Consider the following 17,321-nt stretch of genomic DNA (forward strand, 5'->3'; position numbering starts at 1 on the left):
ATTCTACTATACTGTTGTATGCATCTATTCCATATATGTAATAATATACCTTGATCCTTCCTTCTGCCGCAGTCTCTACCGAAGCCTTTAGATGACGTCTTCCTCACTTCGTCCTAGGCTTTGACGGTCTCGGACTTTTCCTCGGAGTAGCTTTTTTCCCATCCGGTCTAACCTGCACAGGGGTCTTCACAACCTCGCTCTCCTTCTCCTCAAATACTACGAGCTCCGTCTTATTCGTCATTTCTGGGACGTTCGTCTTTCTTCCTTTCCACAGCAATAACAGACCGCGAGTCGCTAGTAGTGTTCCGAAAAGTAACGCGCCGATTGCTCGAGCATGAGCAGGACTGACTACGCCCTTGGCCGAATCGTGTTTGACATCTTGAGGCAGGATCGTCTCGAAAGCATTGCTAAGCGGGGACACTTCCTCGGAATGTCTTGTCAAAGCGAGATATGCAATACCGACAAGTACCGACCCCCACGCGTCCAACGTTCCAAGTACACCACCTTTGAACAGCCCAGGAACACCGATCTTCCAGATGTCCTCTGCCAAGCCGAAAAGACCGACCATCAATCCACCAGAGACGACGGCCAGAGCGCTGAGTAAGCTGTACGTCCATAGGTTGGCGTTGGCGATCTGACTACCTCCAACGAGAGAGGGTAGGGCCGAGATTGTGGTCGATCGGTTGACGCCGTCCGCATAGGCTCCAAGGAGAGTGAAGATGATAGCTGGACAAGTGGAGACGAAGAATCGAGATAGTCCGGTAGGGATGAGGAGCAGGTAGATGGTTGGGTAGATCAACCATGGTGTGGGAGAGACGAGCCATGTAGGTGGTTGTCCAAGCAAGAGTGATACAACGGTACTTCCGCCCCCTGCTCGTGTATCAAGCGGAGATAAGCGTAATGCATTGGATATCAGATTGCACTGGAGCAAGCCCACTCACAGGCCATGACGAGATATCCAAAGAGATCTTGTAACACCCCCACTCTACCCTTTCTCGACTTTGTCAACCCTGCCCATACCGTCGTCACTCGCACAGCATGCAGTGCCCCGAATCGCAAGTACGGCAAGTAAACCGGATGGATGGGTGTCGTCGTCAGATGATCGATCAGCTTGGAGAGCTGGAAAATCGGTGTGGTCGGATTAGGTACTGTCAGAGTAATGGGTGCTAAGCGCGAGGTTTGAGCAGTGACCAGCTCGGTAAGCTGTTCGAATAACGACATCCTCGTAGTATGTACGCCCGGACAATTGTCAATCGAGTCAGAATGGAAAGAAGATCGAGGCGACGGATGTTGATAATATGAGTTTGATTGATTGTTGATGTTTACGAGCAATCACGAGTGAATGCAACTGGCCGATTGTTGATTTAGTTGGCCGAACGGACATGACCCGTAAATGACCGATAAGGGGATTCAAATGTCACATTTCACAGGTTGTCACGCCCCAACTTCTATATACTTATGAAGCAAAGTCCCGCCATTATTTATACATTGACCTATGTACAAGCATATTCTAGTCTGCAGATTAAGGTGCGCAATTTGTGTACTAGTGAGCAAATCCAGTATCTAGTCTGTCAGTCTTGTGTCAGTAAACCCGATTGAATGTCATAGAGGACAGTCACTCCACTGCTCTTTGCATCCATTTGACTGCTATATCAAACATTTGTCTCCATACATCGCACAAATCCAACTTATTACCTATCAGATCTACCACATCCACATGTCCACCATGTCCATCCACCATGTTAACCTGCCTGACACTCCTATACTCTGCAATATCATCGTACATCTGTAACAGCTTTTTCTGCTGTCATCCCTGAGACCACCACATCTGCACTTGTCTGTCTCTGTGCGCTACACCATCACAGTGCGCGCCTGGCTACCTGGTCCGAGCAGGACGGAACTCATAATAAATCACAAGTCCTCGTTCCACATCCCTATATGTGATATTGGGCCGGATGTCTGTATTGGAAAGTGTGTGAGCTGTCAAGGTGACTCTGCTGCATTTGGTTCCCTGAAACCTTTGGTCATCCATGCACTCCAACCCTCATCGTTCTTGTGTTCTGTTGTCATGAATGACAACTACCAAGACCAACATCTCGGGTATATATAGCCAGAATCGGGAGGTTCAGCAGAATCCCGATTATCGTGACCTTTTATAGTGCGATGCGATGCTCGGATAGCGTAGTTGGCCACTGGCTAGGCAATGCGTTATTACATAATAATCGGGATTCTCGGGTCGAGTGTTCGATTCCTGCCAGGGGTGCAAGGTTTTCGACTTGACTTGGAAAAGGGGTGAGACCCTTTTCGGTTGGGATATACCATAAGTTGCAGGAGCAACTTCCCGTTGTGAGGTAGATCAGAGTGTCATGAATGACAACTACCAAGACCAACATCTCGGGTATATATAGCCAGAATCGGGAGGTTCAGCAGAATCCCGATTATCGTGACCTTTTATAGTGCGATGCGATGCTCGGATAGCGTAGTTGGCCACTGGCTAGGCAATGCGTTATTACATCTGTGAAATGGGCTGCAAGCTCTTTTTGAAGAGATGAACTGTCATCGTTGTATGGCTCAAATTTGTACTCTCGTTGGGAGGAGCGGAGAGCATCTTTTGTACCTGTTTGATAGGTTGTGAATTCTCCAATGCAATTGGGATTCAGTATAACACCTGTATTTTTCCGTGTTGGCGTCCATGTTGCCTGAGGAAGGCGAACCAGGAATGAGCCATCCTCACTGGCAGAGACATCGACCTGCTGGCATTCACGAGTGGCAGAGTTGTATGCATAAGTAGTGGGGAACTCTGTTCGAGAATTGGATCGCATTGTGGATGTGTCTGTGCTTGGTTGTATGAAATCAGTGGAAGTGTAGTGATGATAGAATTCTGACAGACAGGAGAACGATTGTCGAGGAGCAGAAGGTTGATAGAATGACAAGTTGCACTATAGGAATGATCAAAATGTATGTATGAGGAAAGAAAGAGACATATCTTGGTGGAAGTCAGCCCTAAGTACCTTATATTCGCCTTCTCTGTGCTGCTTTGTCACAAGTGACGACAATGTCTTTGACCAGGAGGAAAAAAGGATGTCCATGTCCTTTCTGATTGCTACAATGGGCAACATTATAATATGTCCTCAACCCTTAGTGAGAACCAATGTTCAAAGGATTGTATGTTTTGTTGAAATTTGTCAGGGAGCTTTTCAGGTTACATGAATGGATTGTATCTTCTCTTACACACAAGAGAATATAGTCAATGGATGATCATGCAGTGCTTGTATGTCCAAGTCATGGTGTCTCAAGGTCTCACTAAAACACCTTAACTAGCAACATTACTTGTAATGCTCATTGTTATTGCTTGGCAATCTGAGCTACAAGATATACAAGAGGACCCATACAATTGTAAGTCGCGGCAGGTATCTGACTCACCCGTCTCAGCGTTTATTTTCCCAGGAAGGCCTCAACCATTTGACTGTTGAAGAACTCCTGAATCTTGCTATATGTACCACAAACCTCAAATCTGAATAGGATATGACGCTTGGCTGATTTTGGGACCCTGTCCCTTATGAGTACTATCCATGCCACATCAATCATATATGCCGTCCGGCTATATACACTGGCATTGATTGCTTATATACAGCTCACTCCTCCTAAAGGAAATGATCCAATGCTGATGCAATAGAATATCCACAATGTCCATTCACAGTGTTGCTTTCCCTCCTATACCTACGTTCCCTTCACAGCCTTTCTGTAGCCCATTAGTTCCTGGTCTCTAACAATTCACATGCATAGAGACTGTACTTCTCCACCTCCTTGTATCTCAATCAAACTCTGTCAACTACCAAAGCAATAAGCACAAGATGTACCACTCTAAGCAGTTGGGGAAGAGGTCTTTGGCTCAAACTTGTATTTGAGTCTGACTGGGTGACCTGCAGATTTGCTGGAGCCATCAACATCACCTGCACCAGTCATCAGAGAGGCTTCAATGGTCACTCCAGTGCATTGTGTGGCTTCAAACTTCTTCTGGTCCCATTTGGGCCACTCTTGATCACCTTGCTTGCTCTGGGCAAAGTTTGCAAAGTGCTCAGCAAACCTGGATTGAATGCCATCCAGACTTGCTTTGTCTGGCTTGAATGTTGCAGGCGTGGATGGTTTGGTGAAGAACGAGATGGCTTCATCATTGTGGGTTGAAAATTCACCAATACAACCTGGGTTGAAAGTGATGCCGGTGCGTTGGACTGAGGACTCTGTCTCTGTGTAACAGGTTATTGCTGTGGCATGTGGAAGACGGACCTCAAAGGTTCCATCCTCCCTGGCATGGACATTTGCTCGCTGTTCCTTCATTTGTCCATCCACATCTTTCTTCCAGGTAGTTGAAAAGAGTGTCCCAGGCATTGCAAGCAGGAATAGGTTGCTGGTGCTCGCAATTCAACAGAATGGCAGTAATGATTGAGGCTAGCAAGCAACGGTGTCAGGGCAAGGATACACTTAGCAAGTAAGTGTATGACGATAAGTAAGAGTGTGTTGTATGGGTGATGTGATTGTTGTGTGTGAAGGAAGAGATGTGGATGGACACCATTTTGCTTGCATGATATATAGCCTCCTGAATGCCGCTCAGACCCTAACATGCCACAGAGGCCTCCAGCAAAGAAGACAGAAGGCTGCTCTTGTGCTTCCTGATGGCAAAGTGCAGTGGCCTCACGGATAAGAGATGACCTGTTCAGAATCATTATGTGAAACGGAAGATGTTGGAGACTTGGTCAGCATTAACATCGGAAACAGACATGAAACCTGCTGTCATTTGGAAAGGCCAAAGTGGCAAGACCCATATTTGCCACTCCTGTCCAATTTTCAAGTTTTCTGCTTATTCAGCAACCTCAATTTACAGCCCGAACAAGCACCCTACACTGTGACACACCGCAGTGGTACAATTTTCCAGCTGACTTTATCTATTTGAGGGGATGCTTGAGGAGGTAGGCAGCATAGTCAGCTGACAGGACCACCAAGCAGTTCACACAGTTCTGGCTGTGTCATTGATGCTTGTTCACTAGAGTGCAGCATCCATACTTGGTCATTCTTGCAACAGATGTCTGTTTGTCATGACCCAGTACAACTGATCGAACAACTTGTGTCGTGACACCTCGACTCGGCCTCCGAATAGTTCGACTCATCATGCGTCGGGAACTAGTTTGAAGCCGGCCCGGAAATGATCGTCGTAGGAGATGGCCGTCTCGAGTGACTAATCGTTCCCACAGTTCTCATAGTACCACTGGTACTTATATACATGAGCACAGGACTTGTACATAGCTTTTCCTGCCACAAATGTATATTCCTCTGTCTAGTTCACCATTATCGTACAAGTGGAACATCTTACTAGTCAACCCCAAGTCTTGTACATTCGGCACTCGACAACTCCTTGACGATATCACATAGCCTTCATTCAGTATGACACCACAACACTCATCTAGAGGTTGTTCTCTTTGGATTCGCCATGTCCTCATCATTCTGACTGAGTGACTCGTCCACCTTGTCATTGTCGTTGATGCTTTTGGTGAATACCCCTCAATCTCATCTCTGTGGTGTGATATGGTTGCATTGACCAAAGCCTCTGACTGACCATCATGATATGGTTTGACCATTTGAGAAAGAGGTGATTGGGCAGAACTCATATCTAACTGTGACTGGACGACCTGCCGGACTGTTCCTTCTGTGCCAACCAATGGCACTGGCACTCTGATCAATATCCAGGGTTGCTTTGGTGTACTGTGTGCCTTCAAACTTGTTCTGGTCCCAACTGTCCCAGTATGCATCAAGCTTGATTTGCTGATCTGCAAAGTGCTGAGCAAAGTGTTTTTCAAGACTGTCAGACCAATAGTGATTTGGCTTGAACATTGCAGGTGTGGGCTTTTTCTTGAAGTAAAGTGATATGACTTCCTCATCATTAGTCGTACATGCCCCAATCCAGGTTGCATTGACACTGATGTCATGGCTGAACATTGTGGTGTGACATGTCAATCTTGAATATGGAATGCAGACCTCAAAGGTTCCATCCATCCTGGCAAGGACATTGACTGGCTGTTCTATCTTTTGTCCATCCACGTCTCCCTCCCAAATGGTCGAAAATGTCTTTCCAGACATTGTGAGGAAGACTTATTTGCTGGTATTTGCAGATTTCTGGAATAGTGTTGATGTTTGAGGCAAATGCCAATAGGGTCAGGGCAAGTATGTGATAAACTGCTGATGAAAATAGGACTCCAATGATAACTTTGTTGTATGAAGCAAAGAAATTTGAATAGATGCAGTCTCACTTGCCTTATATAACCCTCTCTTTGCCGCTGAATCACCAATGAGTCACAGAGGTCTCCAGCAAAACAACAGAAGGTTGTCCTTGTACTCTTTATGAGCAGAAAACAGTGATATCATCAGGAGACATGACTTGTTTAGAAACATCGTTTGAAACAGAAGTGAAACCTGCTGGTGGTCGCGGAGGCCAGAGTAGCAACGCTCAGATTTGCCACTTTTGCCCAGTTCTACAGCTTCCTGCTTATTCAGCAACATCTTCCTCAGTGATCTCAAAGATCTTGATCATTTTCACAACAACATAGTCAGTGCCTAGCCGGCACTTCCTTAGGCCTCACTGATTTGCCATGCAAAATAGGAGCATCAATTGCCTCTACAACTCCACCACTAATGTATGTTTGGGTTATGTCAACAACACTGTGTCCACAAGAGACATTGTAAGCCTCATGCTTCTAACAACTTGTTGTTTCTTCTTGTTGTGGCATGATGTTCCCATTTGTTCCCCTGTGGACAGGTAATACACCTCTACTGCATCCACGGTATTTTAGCAAGATTTCAAGCTGCTTCTCATGATTGCAGATGTAGATCTACAGCTGTTGATAGGCTGACACAATTCAATCTCTTTCCAAAGAGTAGTTCAAGCAAGTCCACTTTGACATTGCTAAGTCTGATGTTATGCAATGTGATTTACAATCTACCATGTGATCATTGACTTCCAACAACAGGGCCGAGCAGGGCTGTCATGACATGTACCATTTCATTGTGTATATACAGTGCGCTGCTCTCATATCTACATACTAACCTCACAGAACAAAGTACATGGCACTTGAAGACTCCCTTAATCCCCTATATAGATCCATCAAAAATTGTTTCCTCAACCCTCAGTACTTCATGCTAGACTCATCCACCTTCCTGTACACTGGTCAAAGCTTCACCCAACTGTCATCATCAAACTCATCTATCTCAGTCTGGCTAGCTGAGGGAGAAGGGCTAGCTGAGAGAGAAGGGCTAGCTGAGGGAGAAGGGCTAGCTGAGGGAGAAGGGTTGGGCTGAAAGTCATACTCAAGCTTGAGCTTATGACACACTACACCCCGGTTCTCGTCATGGACAGTATGAATGACCTCTGTGTCAGTCATTGTCACCCCTGTGCAACTTGTGTTCTGAAACTTTGCCTCATCCCATATCATCTCCATCATTGAGGGATAGTTAGGAGCCTGGCCATTGAAGAAATCTGTAAATTCAGTTTGAAGTTTTGTAGAAGTGTCTCTATCAGGCTTGAATGTGTATGATCCAATTGAGGGGTTGACATTGGTAAGGTGTGCTGTTGCTCTCTTGTTGTCGGTTGTCCATTCACCGATGCGCTCAGGGTTGAAGGTGGTGCTTTTACTTTGAGCAGTAGTAGAGGTTTCTGCCATTGCCCATGGAAGGGTGACTTTGAAACATCCTTCAGACGGGCAATCAGACCTCAACTCAACGTACTGTTGCTGGTAGTCAGCGCTACCGTGGGTACCAGAGGTCCATTCAAGTGTGGTCTTCATTTCAGTTATGGGTTGTGTAAGAATGTATCAGATACTGATTGTGTGAGTCAATGGGTGTAAGATGATTCAGCTTGGAGTGGCAGAATTGATCAACTAGAGGCGATTGGGATTTGTTGATGATTGTGTTGTATAGATGTGCCAAATAAGAAAATTACCTGTATGGCTCATATTTGCAATCCCTATGAGGCCTTTGTAGTATTGCTTGATCACCAGAGGCACATAACATCCCTGATAATTAGGATTAAAGGATGTACATATCCTTAGTGAAAGCAGAAGTCAATGATGTGACAAGGAGAAGAAGACATGGTGTTATGAAACTGATATGAAACGATCAAAACTTTCATGCTTCTTATTTCCCCGGGAACGAAGATCAGTCCTATCCCTTGCTCGAAGACCAAGCTTACCCCTCAAACGAAGACAAGACCAGTAGACGATCTCTCTTGTCTTGACGCGAGATGACGTTGGTCTTCCGAAGGGAAGACAGTTGGAGTACTGCAGACCTGATACACGCACAATATAGTGCTTCCGTCGTCATCAGAAGACGCAAAGAGGGACCTACCGTCAATCGCTAACAACTTGATTGCGAGGACACTGGGGCCGAGGTCTACGAGGTGGATCAATTGGGGTGGTCAGTTCGTACTGATGTGGCGCCGTATCGCCCACCAAGACCGTATGTGCGCGTGTCGCTGTATCGCGGAAGAGTGAAGTGATGCATCTATCATACAACATCAAGATATATATTCGCGCGTTAAATCGTTTCCAAAACATCTAAAGTTAAATGAAGAGTGTGCGGGGTCTTTTTGTGTGTCTTTAATAGCTTTGACTTCTACCACCGCCACCACCACCACCACCACCTCCGCCTCCTCTTCCACCTCGGAATCCACCACCACCACCGCCGCCACCACCGCCATTCCCACTTCCGAACAACTGTCCACTTCTCATTGATCTATCACCTCCACCGCCATTACCTGAATCTCTCTTTCCGAAACCACCTGATCTCCCGCCACCACCACCGAATCTGTTCCCACCGCCACCACGTGCGCCGAATCCGCTCTTTCGCTGATTGCCCAAACCTAACTTTTGCAAGAATCCAGGTGAAAGATAAGGAGGTTCTGACAGACCAGCTGATTCGACCGACCAGTCCTTCAGACCTTGCAGGATCTCTTGAGGACCGATATGCAATTGGTCGGTCTTGCCAACATAGTAGCCAAGCATGGAGGTGAAGACTTCTTCGATCGCTTCGGAATCAAGGGAAGGCATCAAGGCGTTGACGGAATCGGGAATACCGTTCAATTTCTCTACCAGCTGTCCTTCGTCCTGAGCCGAGGCAAGCTCGTGCACTTCAGCGGAGAAGTCTCGAATGGGGACATCCTTGATTGGAATCTTGCGTAATTGTTGAACGAATCCCGCTTCGAAGGGCAAGAGAACGAGATCACCTCGTCCCTCACTCCCACCTCGACCTGTTCGTCCAACACGATGGATATATTGTTCCGCATTTCCGGGTACACCGACCTGAATCACTCGAGTGACACCGGGGTAGTCGACACCTCGAGCTGAGACGTCGGAAGTCACCAATACACTAGGTTTCTGATCACGTCTGAATCGCTCCGAAGCCCTACTTCGCTGATTTTGGTCGAGCTTCGAGTGAATCTCGTACACGTTCAATTGTTTGGGAAGAGCATCTTTGAGCTCTCGGATGAGAGTGGCGGTGAGCATGGTGAGTTTGGTGGTGTTGAGGAAGACGATGACCTTGCTTTTAGGGTTCTTAAGCTGGTCGTGCGCGATAAGTCGGAGAAGGTGAGGGATCTGTTCGGCAGCGGAGGGGAGGATAGTGTAATGTTGAGGGATGTGGAGATGCGTGTTCGATTCGTTCTTAGGTACACAGTCGATAACTTGGTGACCGGGTTTCAGCGACTTGCGCGCGATCGCAGCGATCTCTTTAGACACAGTGGCGGAGAAGAGGAAAGTCTGACGTTCTTTGGGGAGATGTGAGATGATGTGGTTAAGATCTTGAGAGAAACCCATGTCGAGCAACGTGTCCGCCTCGTCCAGGACAAGCATGTCCGCATGTTCCATGGCCCTCTTGACCTCTTCTTCGCCCAAAAGATCCTTCAATCGACCAGGAGTCGCAACGACGATGTCCTTCCTCCCTCTCTTCCAGTCCTTCAATTGTCTATGTCTAGGTTCTCCACCCACGAACAACCGAACTTCGAAATCCTTGTGCCAAGTACAGAGCTTGAGGGCCTCATTGGCAATCTGCGTAGCGAGTTCTCGGGTAGGGGAGATGATCAATGCTCCGACGTGAGATCGGGACAGAGCTCGTTCGTTTCGACCTTGGGCATGCTTGTCGGGGATCGAGCCATCAGGATTGGGAGCTTTGGCGAGTTCCTGGAGCTTATGTATTCGCGCATCTATAGCTGGGACGAGGAAGGCCTGCAAGTGCAACATCGATGCAATGAGCTTGATTCTCCATTTTTGACTGCCCCTGTCGTCACAATCCACTCACGATGGTCTTTCCTGTACCAGTCTTCGCCTTGACCAACAAGTCCTCCCTGGGTCTGATATCTTCCACAGGGGCCTCAGCGGTCGCATCGCCTCTCCTCTTCCCGCCCGACAATTCCGGCATCAACCCCAACACCCTCTTCTGCACTTCACTCATCGCTTTGAGCTGGAACGGCTTGAAAGTCAATGCTTTGAGGGTATCGTGGTCGATCTTCCCCTTGAGGTTCTCGAATGGGAAGGTCTCAACGGCAGGGGCAGCCTCAGCCTCGGGTTCAGGAGTAGGCGTGGATGTAGAGGCTTCAGGTGCAGGTTCTTCGCCGAGGAAGAAGTCGTCATCTGGCTTCTCAGCTAGTTGAGCAGCGGCAGAGTATGCTCGAGCACTCAGCAGAGCTACAAGTGAGTATGAGATCAGCTTCCGATCCCTTCAACATGATAGCCATGTTCATAGATGCTCACAATGCAAGTTGAACGATCGGTTCAAACTGGTGATAGAGGCGGGGACGGGCCTGGGAAGACCTCTTGAAACGACGACAGCACGTCGAGAGAGGATAGACCCCAATGCCATCGAGGTCCGAGCGAGAGAGGATCGGGGGATCATGGTAGTAGGGAGTCGGATTGTAGAGGAGATAGGAATACGAGAAAGGGGATGTTGTTTTTGTGCGTGAAACAAACGATGTAAAGACCTCGATTTGACGACTTGACAGATCTTGACGACAAGGTGAGATCAATAATATTTCTGAAAAAAGTCTGGCGGCGAAGAGTGGAGGGAGGCGGAATGAAATGTCATTATATTGGTCGATTAGGATCATTAACGATCATTAATCCCGTCTTTTCTAATACCATTACAAACATTATGTTATAACTGATAAGCTCTGAATACCGCTCATTATGACGTGTATTAGCCACTTACGAGAGATCCTTCGTTCAACGAGCTGAAATGTTGAACAACCTGCCTTCGTCGTGTCGACTTCTTGTCTGTTGCTAGCTTACAATCACTGCAAATCCAAGAGGAACATATCGACTGGAACGGACGACTCCTCCTTACAGAAGAATACTACGAACGAGAAAATCACCAACAGAACAACTCGCATGATGACATATCCCATCAACGACACTTCCATGCCGATAGCCGATGAAGATGACGATTGGTATGCTCCTCCTGCTCAAGGAGGTGCCGAAGACCCATTGGTGGATCAAGAATATACAAGATTAGCAAGCCGTTATTCCGATGTGAGTATATTCGTTCTATCCCCTTACCGCTATACCACCATGAGCAGAACCAGCGCAATGTGGCCAATTTAGCTGCGAATCAAATGTGGAACTACTCAGCTGATTCATCTTTGCGATGTATCTAGGCCGGATATAGAGAAGGAATTACCGATGGGAAACTTTCCACACTCCAACGTGGATTCGACGAATCTTTCGCTCAATCCGTACCTCTTTCTCGACAAATCGGTAATCTCAGAGGCAGAGCTGCAGCCCTCTTATCCTTCCTCACCACGGACCCGAGTGTCGGCGTGAGGGTGGAAGATCTGCGCGAGCTCATTCGTGAATTGGGGAAATTGCGAAGGGATCAGATCCTCCCTCAGGACGAAGAGAGGATAGCCCACGAGCGGGAAGAACATGATGGCGAGGCGTACGAATTGGATGTTAACGATAATAGGGAGATGGAGGGTTTAGAAAAGAGTTTGGATCTGCTCAGTGGAGGTGGGAATACCTCAGCGACTGGAACAAATGGGACGAAAGAAGACGGAGAGACGGTGTTGAGGAGCTTGGAAGAGAGGTTGAGAGCGTTGGAGAAGAATCTGCAATGATCTGGCGTGAAGCGCTTCGTTCCCTTCAAGTCCGGACGACTGGCGAGAGAGAGGACGCAAATCGACACGGCGACGCTGTTCAAAACCGAGAAAATGCCGAAGGAAGCGACCACAGGCTCGACGAACGGTTCAAAAAAGCTCGAATCAACGAGTGTATTGAAGAGTCTCGTTGGCCCGTCGGCTTGCGATCCAGCTCATTGCGGCAGAGGGTCAACGACCGGTCTCTCCTCGATCAGTGGTACCAGTGCCACGGAGAACATCGTAGACCTCATATACCGATATGTACATAGATTCGTTCAAAATCTTGAAGTATGCAACCTTTGCTCCCCAGCAACATCACAAAGCTCACAAAAACTGCATGAATGTATCGAATATCCAAATCACCTATCTGTCCCTTGCCTTCCCCATGCCATGATACCCGCTTCCTCCCTCTGTGAATCGTGAATCAAGCTAATCATGTGTATGGTGGTGATGAGATGTAAGTGTATGAAATCAAAGCGAAGAAAGAATGTATAAAGAAGGAAAGAATGCGTTTCGATCGTCTCGTCCGATGTGGATAGAATGAATGAATGAATGGCTTTATGCACAGAAAAAGCCGTAAACGGAACAGAAAAACGAGCCATGCGGTGCGATAAAAAGAAATGAATTGGAATCGTATCTAAACAAGGGAACGGAATCCGGGGTGGAAATTGAAAAGGATAGACAAACACTGGGAGACATGCGTGGTCGTATTGTCGTTAAGAGTTCGCGTTTTGATTGAGATCGAAGGGATGTAAGGGGCGTATATCAGATGATATGCCGTGATGAGAGGGGCTAGGGATAGTGGGAAGTTCTTCTGTACATTGTATTCTTCTTGGAGTCGCCGGTGATTCTTGCTTCTACGTTTCTCCCACTCCGGTCGTTGTTGTTGTATCTCGTTGTATGCCGTTCGTTTGACTCCAATCAACCCGAATGTGTTGACCTCCGCCGTCCCTTGCCACCCTTCTGAACCCTGCACCATCATACTCCTACCTCTCCATTGCACCAGTCTAATACAGAGCAAGGTCAGTGTGCAATCGCACCACAACGCGTCATGCGGATGCCCACTCACAGATCCCTATCTCAATTCCACCTTGATCTTCTCCTCATCCTCCTCCTTCACACCATCACCCGACATCGACGTCGCCGGTGTCACCGCCTCTGTCTTCTCATCCCCGTTCAGAACGCTAGCCGTGGAACTGGCTGGAACACTGCTCTTCATCAAAGCGTTCTCGACATCGGCAGCCACGAATGCTCTAGGTGGTTGAGCAGGAGCATTGTTCGTGGTGGCGGCGTCATCGGCGGTACTTGCCGAAGATGTAAAGCTCGCCTCAACTGACGCCGGTACACCCATTGACAAGTCCCGCGATTCGTCCGCGGTCGTCCCAACGGAGGGAGAAGTAGGGTCGGGGCCGAACTCGCTTGGCTTGGCATTGGGAAGAACCCATTGTTGACTTCCAGGGCCGGCTAATCTGACCTTCTCCTCTCGCACTTCGAGCAAAGCCGATAGTGTCATACATTCGCGCACAATGGCGATGTCGGGAGTGATGTTCTTGACTCGGTTGAATGAAGCGATCATGGCAATGTCAATCCAACCTTCGGAGTCCATCTATTTACCCAAATATCAGTCAGTATAAGATATGTTCAGTAGCACTCATCAGAACTCACCTGTTGCCGTAAGAAGAAGTCCATAGCAAGATTCTGCATGCTGAAGTAGTACTCCACTTGACCCAGGACATAGAACCGGGTCGAGTCGAGGTTGGGAACCACAGTCTGTGGCATTGGAGGGGGAGGTGCACCTCTGAACGCCGCGAGGTTACCATATTGGGCTTGCATGGGATCGTAGATTGCCGGTTGAGCAAAGCCATTGACGGGATAGAAGGGTTGATAACCAGCAAATCCTCTTGGGAATGCCGAACCATCGACGGGTAAACCAGAGACTCCTGCGGGTGGGGAACCGAAAACATGTCCCTTGTGAGGAATAGCAGAATTGCTTCGGAAGCCCCTGCCACGACCGTTGAATGATGCTCGACCATCTCGTCCTCGGGGAGGTCGAGGGAGGTTCGCGTTGGCGGCGGGGTTGAAGGAATGTTGAGGTAAAGGTGCAGTCGTGCTTCCAGACATGGGCTGTGACTGCAGTGTAGTGGCGGGAGCTTGAGAGGCAGCATCGCCTGTGGCAGATGAGGGAAGGTTGTCCGCTGCCTTTTGAGGTGTTCCTTGCTTGGATTGTCGACTTGTTTGGCGAGACAACGAAGTGTTACCCGCGACGCCTTCCACCTCCGCATCTCCATTCGTCACTGCCTCCCCTGATCCTGCTACAGCTGAAGCGCTCCCAGGCACGATCTTCGACCCCGCTTCGCTACCGTCCCGTTGTACCTGTGATGCAGATTGAGGCTTGGTCTCGCTCGCTGAGCCGTCTCGCGCAGGCTTGATCGATGCCTTCTTAGTCTCCACCGGCGCCGCCGCCGCAGGTCCCTTCCTGGGCTTTGCTCCCTTAGCTTGTACGGATGCCTCGCCTTCACCCTTCGCAGCAAGACGTTTCTTCGCATCTAGACGGCCTTGTCGGCGATTGATCTCGGCAGCTTGATCGGCAGCAGCAAGTAGTTCAGCAGCTGGAATTGGCTTCCATTTGGGTTTTTCTGAGTGTAATTGTCAGCATACTGAAGCCTTCACCGACAAACGGTTCACTTACTCCCTGTGGCGGTAGAATCATCGACCACGCTTGTACCTTCAAGGTTGTCCTTCTCCTTTGACTTGTCCTTCTTTTCTTCAGCAGCTTTGGCGACCTCAGCAGCTTGCGCCACGTCCGGCCAGAGATTAGCATCATGTATGGGAGGCGGGGCCACTGCTGACGCCGCTGTGGAAGTCTTCTTTTTCGGCGCCGTCTTAGCGATTCCGTTTGTCAATGGCTTGTGGACGACACCATTTGCTCCCTGACCACTCCCGTGATGCTTGATCGATTCTCCCGCACCGCTCGTCGTTGTTGTTACCGCCGCCGTCAGATTTTTCTTCCTCACTTCCCATGGATTGACCGCCGGTGGAGGTGCTGGTTGACGAGGAGCTGGGGGTTTTGGCTCCTCAACTTTTTCCTCCGCCTTGGCTTTTGGTCGACTTCGCCAACTGCTCTCATCGTCGGGTCCGCCACCTGACTTGGAGATAGCTGTGGATGAAGATGCAGTGTCAGACGCCGGATTTGGCGACGAAATGGAAGCGGGCACAGAAGCGGTAGGTGTAGGCGTTGAACCATTCAGTGTTGGCGACGAAAGAGCTGTTTGACTTTGTGCAACTTCTTTGGGTGTCGAATCGTCGTTTGAGGAATCGGAAGACGAAGGAGTCGCTTTCACTTGAGCGGTTTGTGATCCGGAAGCGATAGCACTCCAAGCGAGCTTCGAGCTTGAAGCCGTCGTTGGTGTCGCTTTCGAAGACGCCTTTTCTGGTGCAGTGGAAGAAGCAGGAGGAGCGCTGCTGCTACTACCACCCTTCTTGTTCGATTTGGAATGACTTCCACTTTTCTTTTCAGAGTCATGCCCGTGCTTCTCCTTGCGGTCGTCACGATGTGATCGGTCCCTCCAGTTTTTGGAACTGCTGCCTCTTTTCTCCTCGGGTTTTCGTTGACGTGCTGATTGCACCTTCTCCCAAGGTCCATCGTCTTCTTGCGTTTGCGACGCAGACGCAGCAGCAGGAGTATTCCTTGAGGCGGATGACGACTTTGCATCTCTTCCTTTGCCTCCAGCAGGAGCGGTATTGGGAGTCGATGCAGACGTGGTTGATGTCCGGGAAGCGGGACTGTTCTGTGTGCCGGAAGCGGAGGCGCCGGAAGATGAGGCTGCTTTGGCAGCTACTGCCGCAGCTGCCTTTTGCTCTTTGATTCTATCGGCATAAGACCCAAGTGCGTTGAACACAGATGGTTGTTGTCCATTGGCCAGAGGTGGAGACGCCGACATCGTGTTGTGTCGAAGCAGGGGTGGGGTGAGGTGTGGGAACGAAGAAGGAGAGAGCTGGAAAGCAAGCATGATGATCACGTCAGCGATGTACGAGGTAGAAGTAGGAACAGCGGTGGGTGCGGGCACGAAGGTGAGAGGTTTTTCATATTTGGGAAAGAGCTTTGCGCCTTTTGAGCACGGCCAGGCAAGAACAGTCAGACGTTATGACAATGTCATAAGGGTGCGAAGCAAAGGAGCGGCATTGAAAGGATACGAATAGGGGATGTTAGACGTCACCGAGGGACGGTCCAAGCCCAGCGTCATTCGTTGCAACCAATGAAAGGACATGAATGTGTCACAATCAGGCCGTCCATGATCCGTACCATGACGACGGAGGTGGGTATATGACGGAGAGAGGAGCGACAAGGAGGAGTCGCATGAAAGGTAGAATGACTCACTCGTTTGATATGCGCAAATGTGATGATTGAGCTCTGCTCGGTCTATTTCTGATTCTTGCGAAAATCGTCAAGACGTTGGCCACTATACTATGCAACCGGATCTGAGTTGATTCAAATATGGATCAGTTGATGCCTAGTTGTCGTCGTGAGCTGCTCTAGCTCACTTATGGGTCGTGTGCTTGATTCCCGAAATTTCAAAGCCAAGGGATGAATGAGTGGGCCGATAGTGGAGAGTGTGTCGCCTTTACTGGTTGCCACCCGCTATGCACCTCCTACTTCCTTCCTTTCTCCTACTTCCTACTGCTATTGCTTGTCTCGCAAGACCTTCTGTCCTTGTTCGGCGTCAAGGCGTATGAGAAGATGACGGTTGGTGATGTTGAGTGAAACTCTGAGTCGGGAAGGATTAATTTCGCTTTTCGAGCCGGATCCGATGTAAAAATGCGAGCTTTGCTTATGCTAGGTGACGAGTGAGGTCGGAAGAACAATGAGACCTGTCTACTTGAAAGGGAGAGACGGAGAGAGCGGGGGTTTGTTCAATCTTGTCACTGGGGGAGGGTGTACAAGATGATATGATTGATGATGATGGTAACGATGGAGTGAGTGAGTGTAAGTTGAATGAAATGAGCTATCTGGTGCAGTGGTGGTCGGTTCATTCGGAAATTGGCGGGGTTATCATTTTCACTGTCACTCGCTCGGTAAAGGTCAGTTGCCACCATCCCATCCACTCCATCCATCCACAACTCTTCTATTTCAAAATTTATAAATATACACAAC

The 17,321-nt window shown here is 48.7% G+C and overlaps 4 protein-coding genes across 4 annotated transcripts; 1 reads left to right on the forward strand and 3 right to left on the reverse strand.

Moving 5' to 3' along the window:
- Positions 1-103: 103 nt before the first annotated feature.
- On the reverse strand, positions 104-1,221 carry CI109_105938 (uncharacterized protein; the record flags this gene model as incomplete). The annotated part of the gene is made up of 2 exons (XM_032007752.1): positions 104-870; positions 942-1,221. The coding sequence occupies 2 exons, from the start codon at positions 1,219-1,221 to the stop codon at positions 104-106; spliced, it is 1,047 nt and encodes a 348-aa protein (XP_031857920.1).
- Positions 1,222-8,642: 7,421 nt separating this feature from the next.
- On the reverse strand, positions 8,643-10,932 carry CI109_105939 (uncharacterized protein; the record flags this gene model as incomplete). Its single annotated transcript, XM_032005169.1, has 3 exons — positions 8,643-10,265; positions 10,339-10,724; positions 10,791-10,932. The coding sequence occupies 3 exons, from the start codon at positions 10,930-10,932 to the stop codon at positions 8,643-8,645; spliced, it is 2,151 nt and encodes a 716-aa protein (XP_031860681.1).
- Positions 10,933-11,426: 494 nt separating this feature from the next.
- Positions 11,427-12,148, forward strand: CI109_105940 (uncharacterized protein; the record flags this gene model as incomplete). The annotated part of the gene is made up of 2 exons (XM_032005168.1): positions 11,427-11,564; positions 11,690-12,148. The coding sequence occupies 2 exons, from the start codon at positions 11,427-11,429 to the stop codon at positions 12,146-12,148; spliced, it is 597 nt and encodes a 198-aa protein (XP_031860680.1).
- Positions 12,149-13,244: 1,096 nt separating this feature from the next.
- Positions 13,245-16,110, reverse strand: CI109_105941 (uncharacterized protein; the record flags this gene model as incomplete). The annotated part of the gene is made up of 3 exons (XM_032005167.1): positions 13,245-13,775; positions 13,835-14,805; positions 14,859-16,110. 3 exons carry the CDS (start codon positions 16,108-16,110, stop codon positions 13,245-13,247), a joined length of 2,754 nt encoding a protein of 917 aa, XP_031860679.1.
- Between the last annotated feature and the right edge of the window lie 1,211 nt (positions 16,111-17,321).

Source organism: Kwoniella shandongensis, chromosome 11 (genome assembly GCF_008629635.2).
Source record: "Kwoniella shandongensis chromosome 11, complete sequence".
NCBI classification, from domain to species: domain Eukaryota; kingdom Fungi; phylum Basidiomycota; class Tremellomycetes; order Tremellales; family Cryptococcaceae; genus Kwoniella; species Kwoniella shandongensis.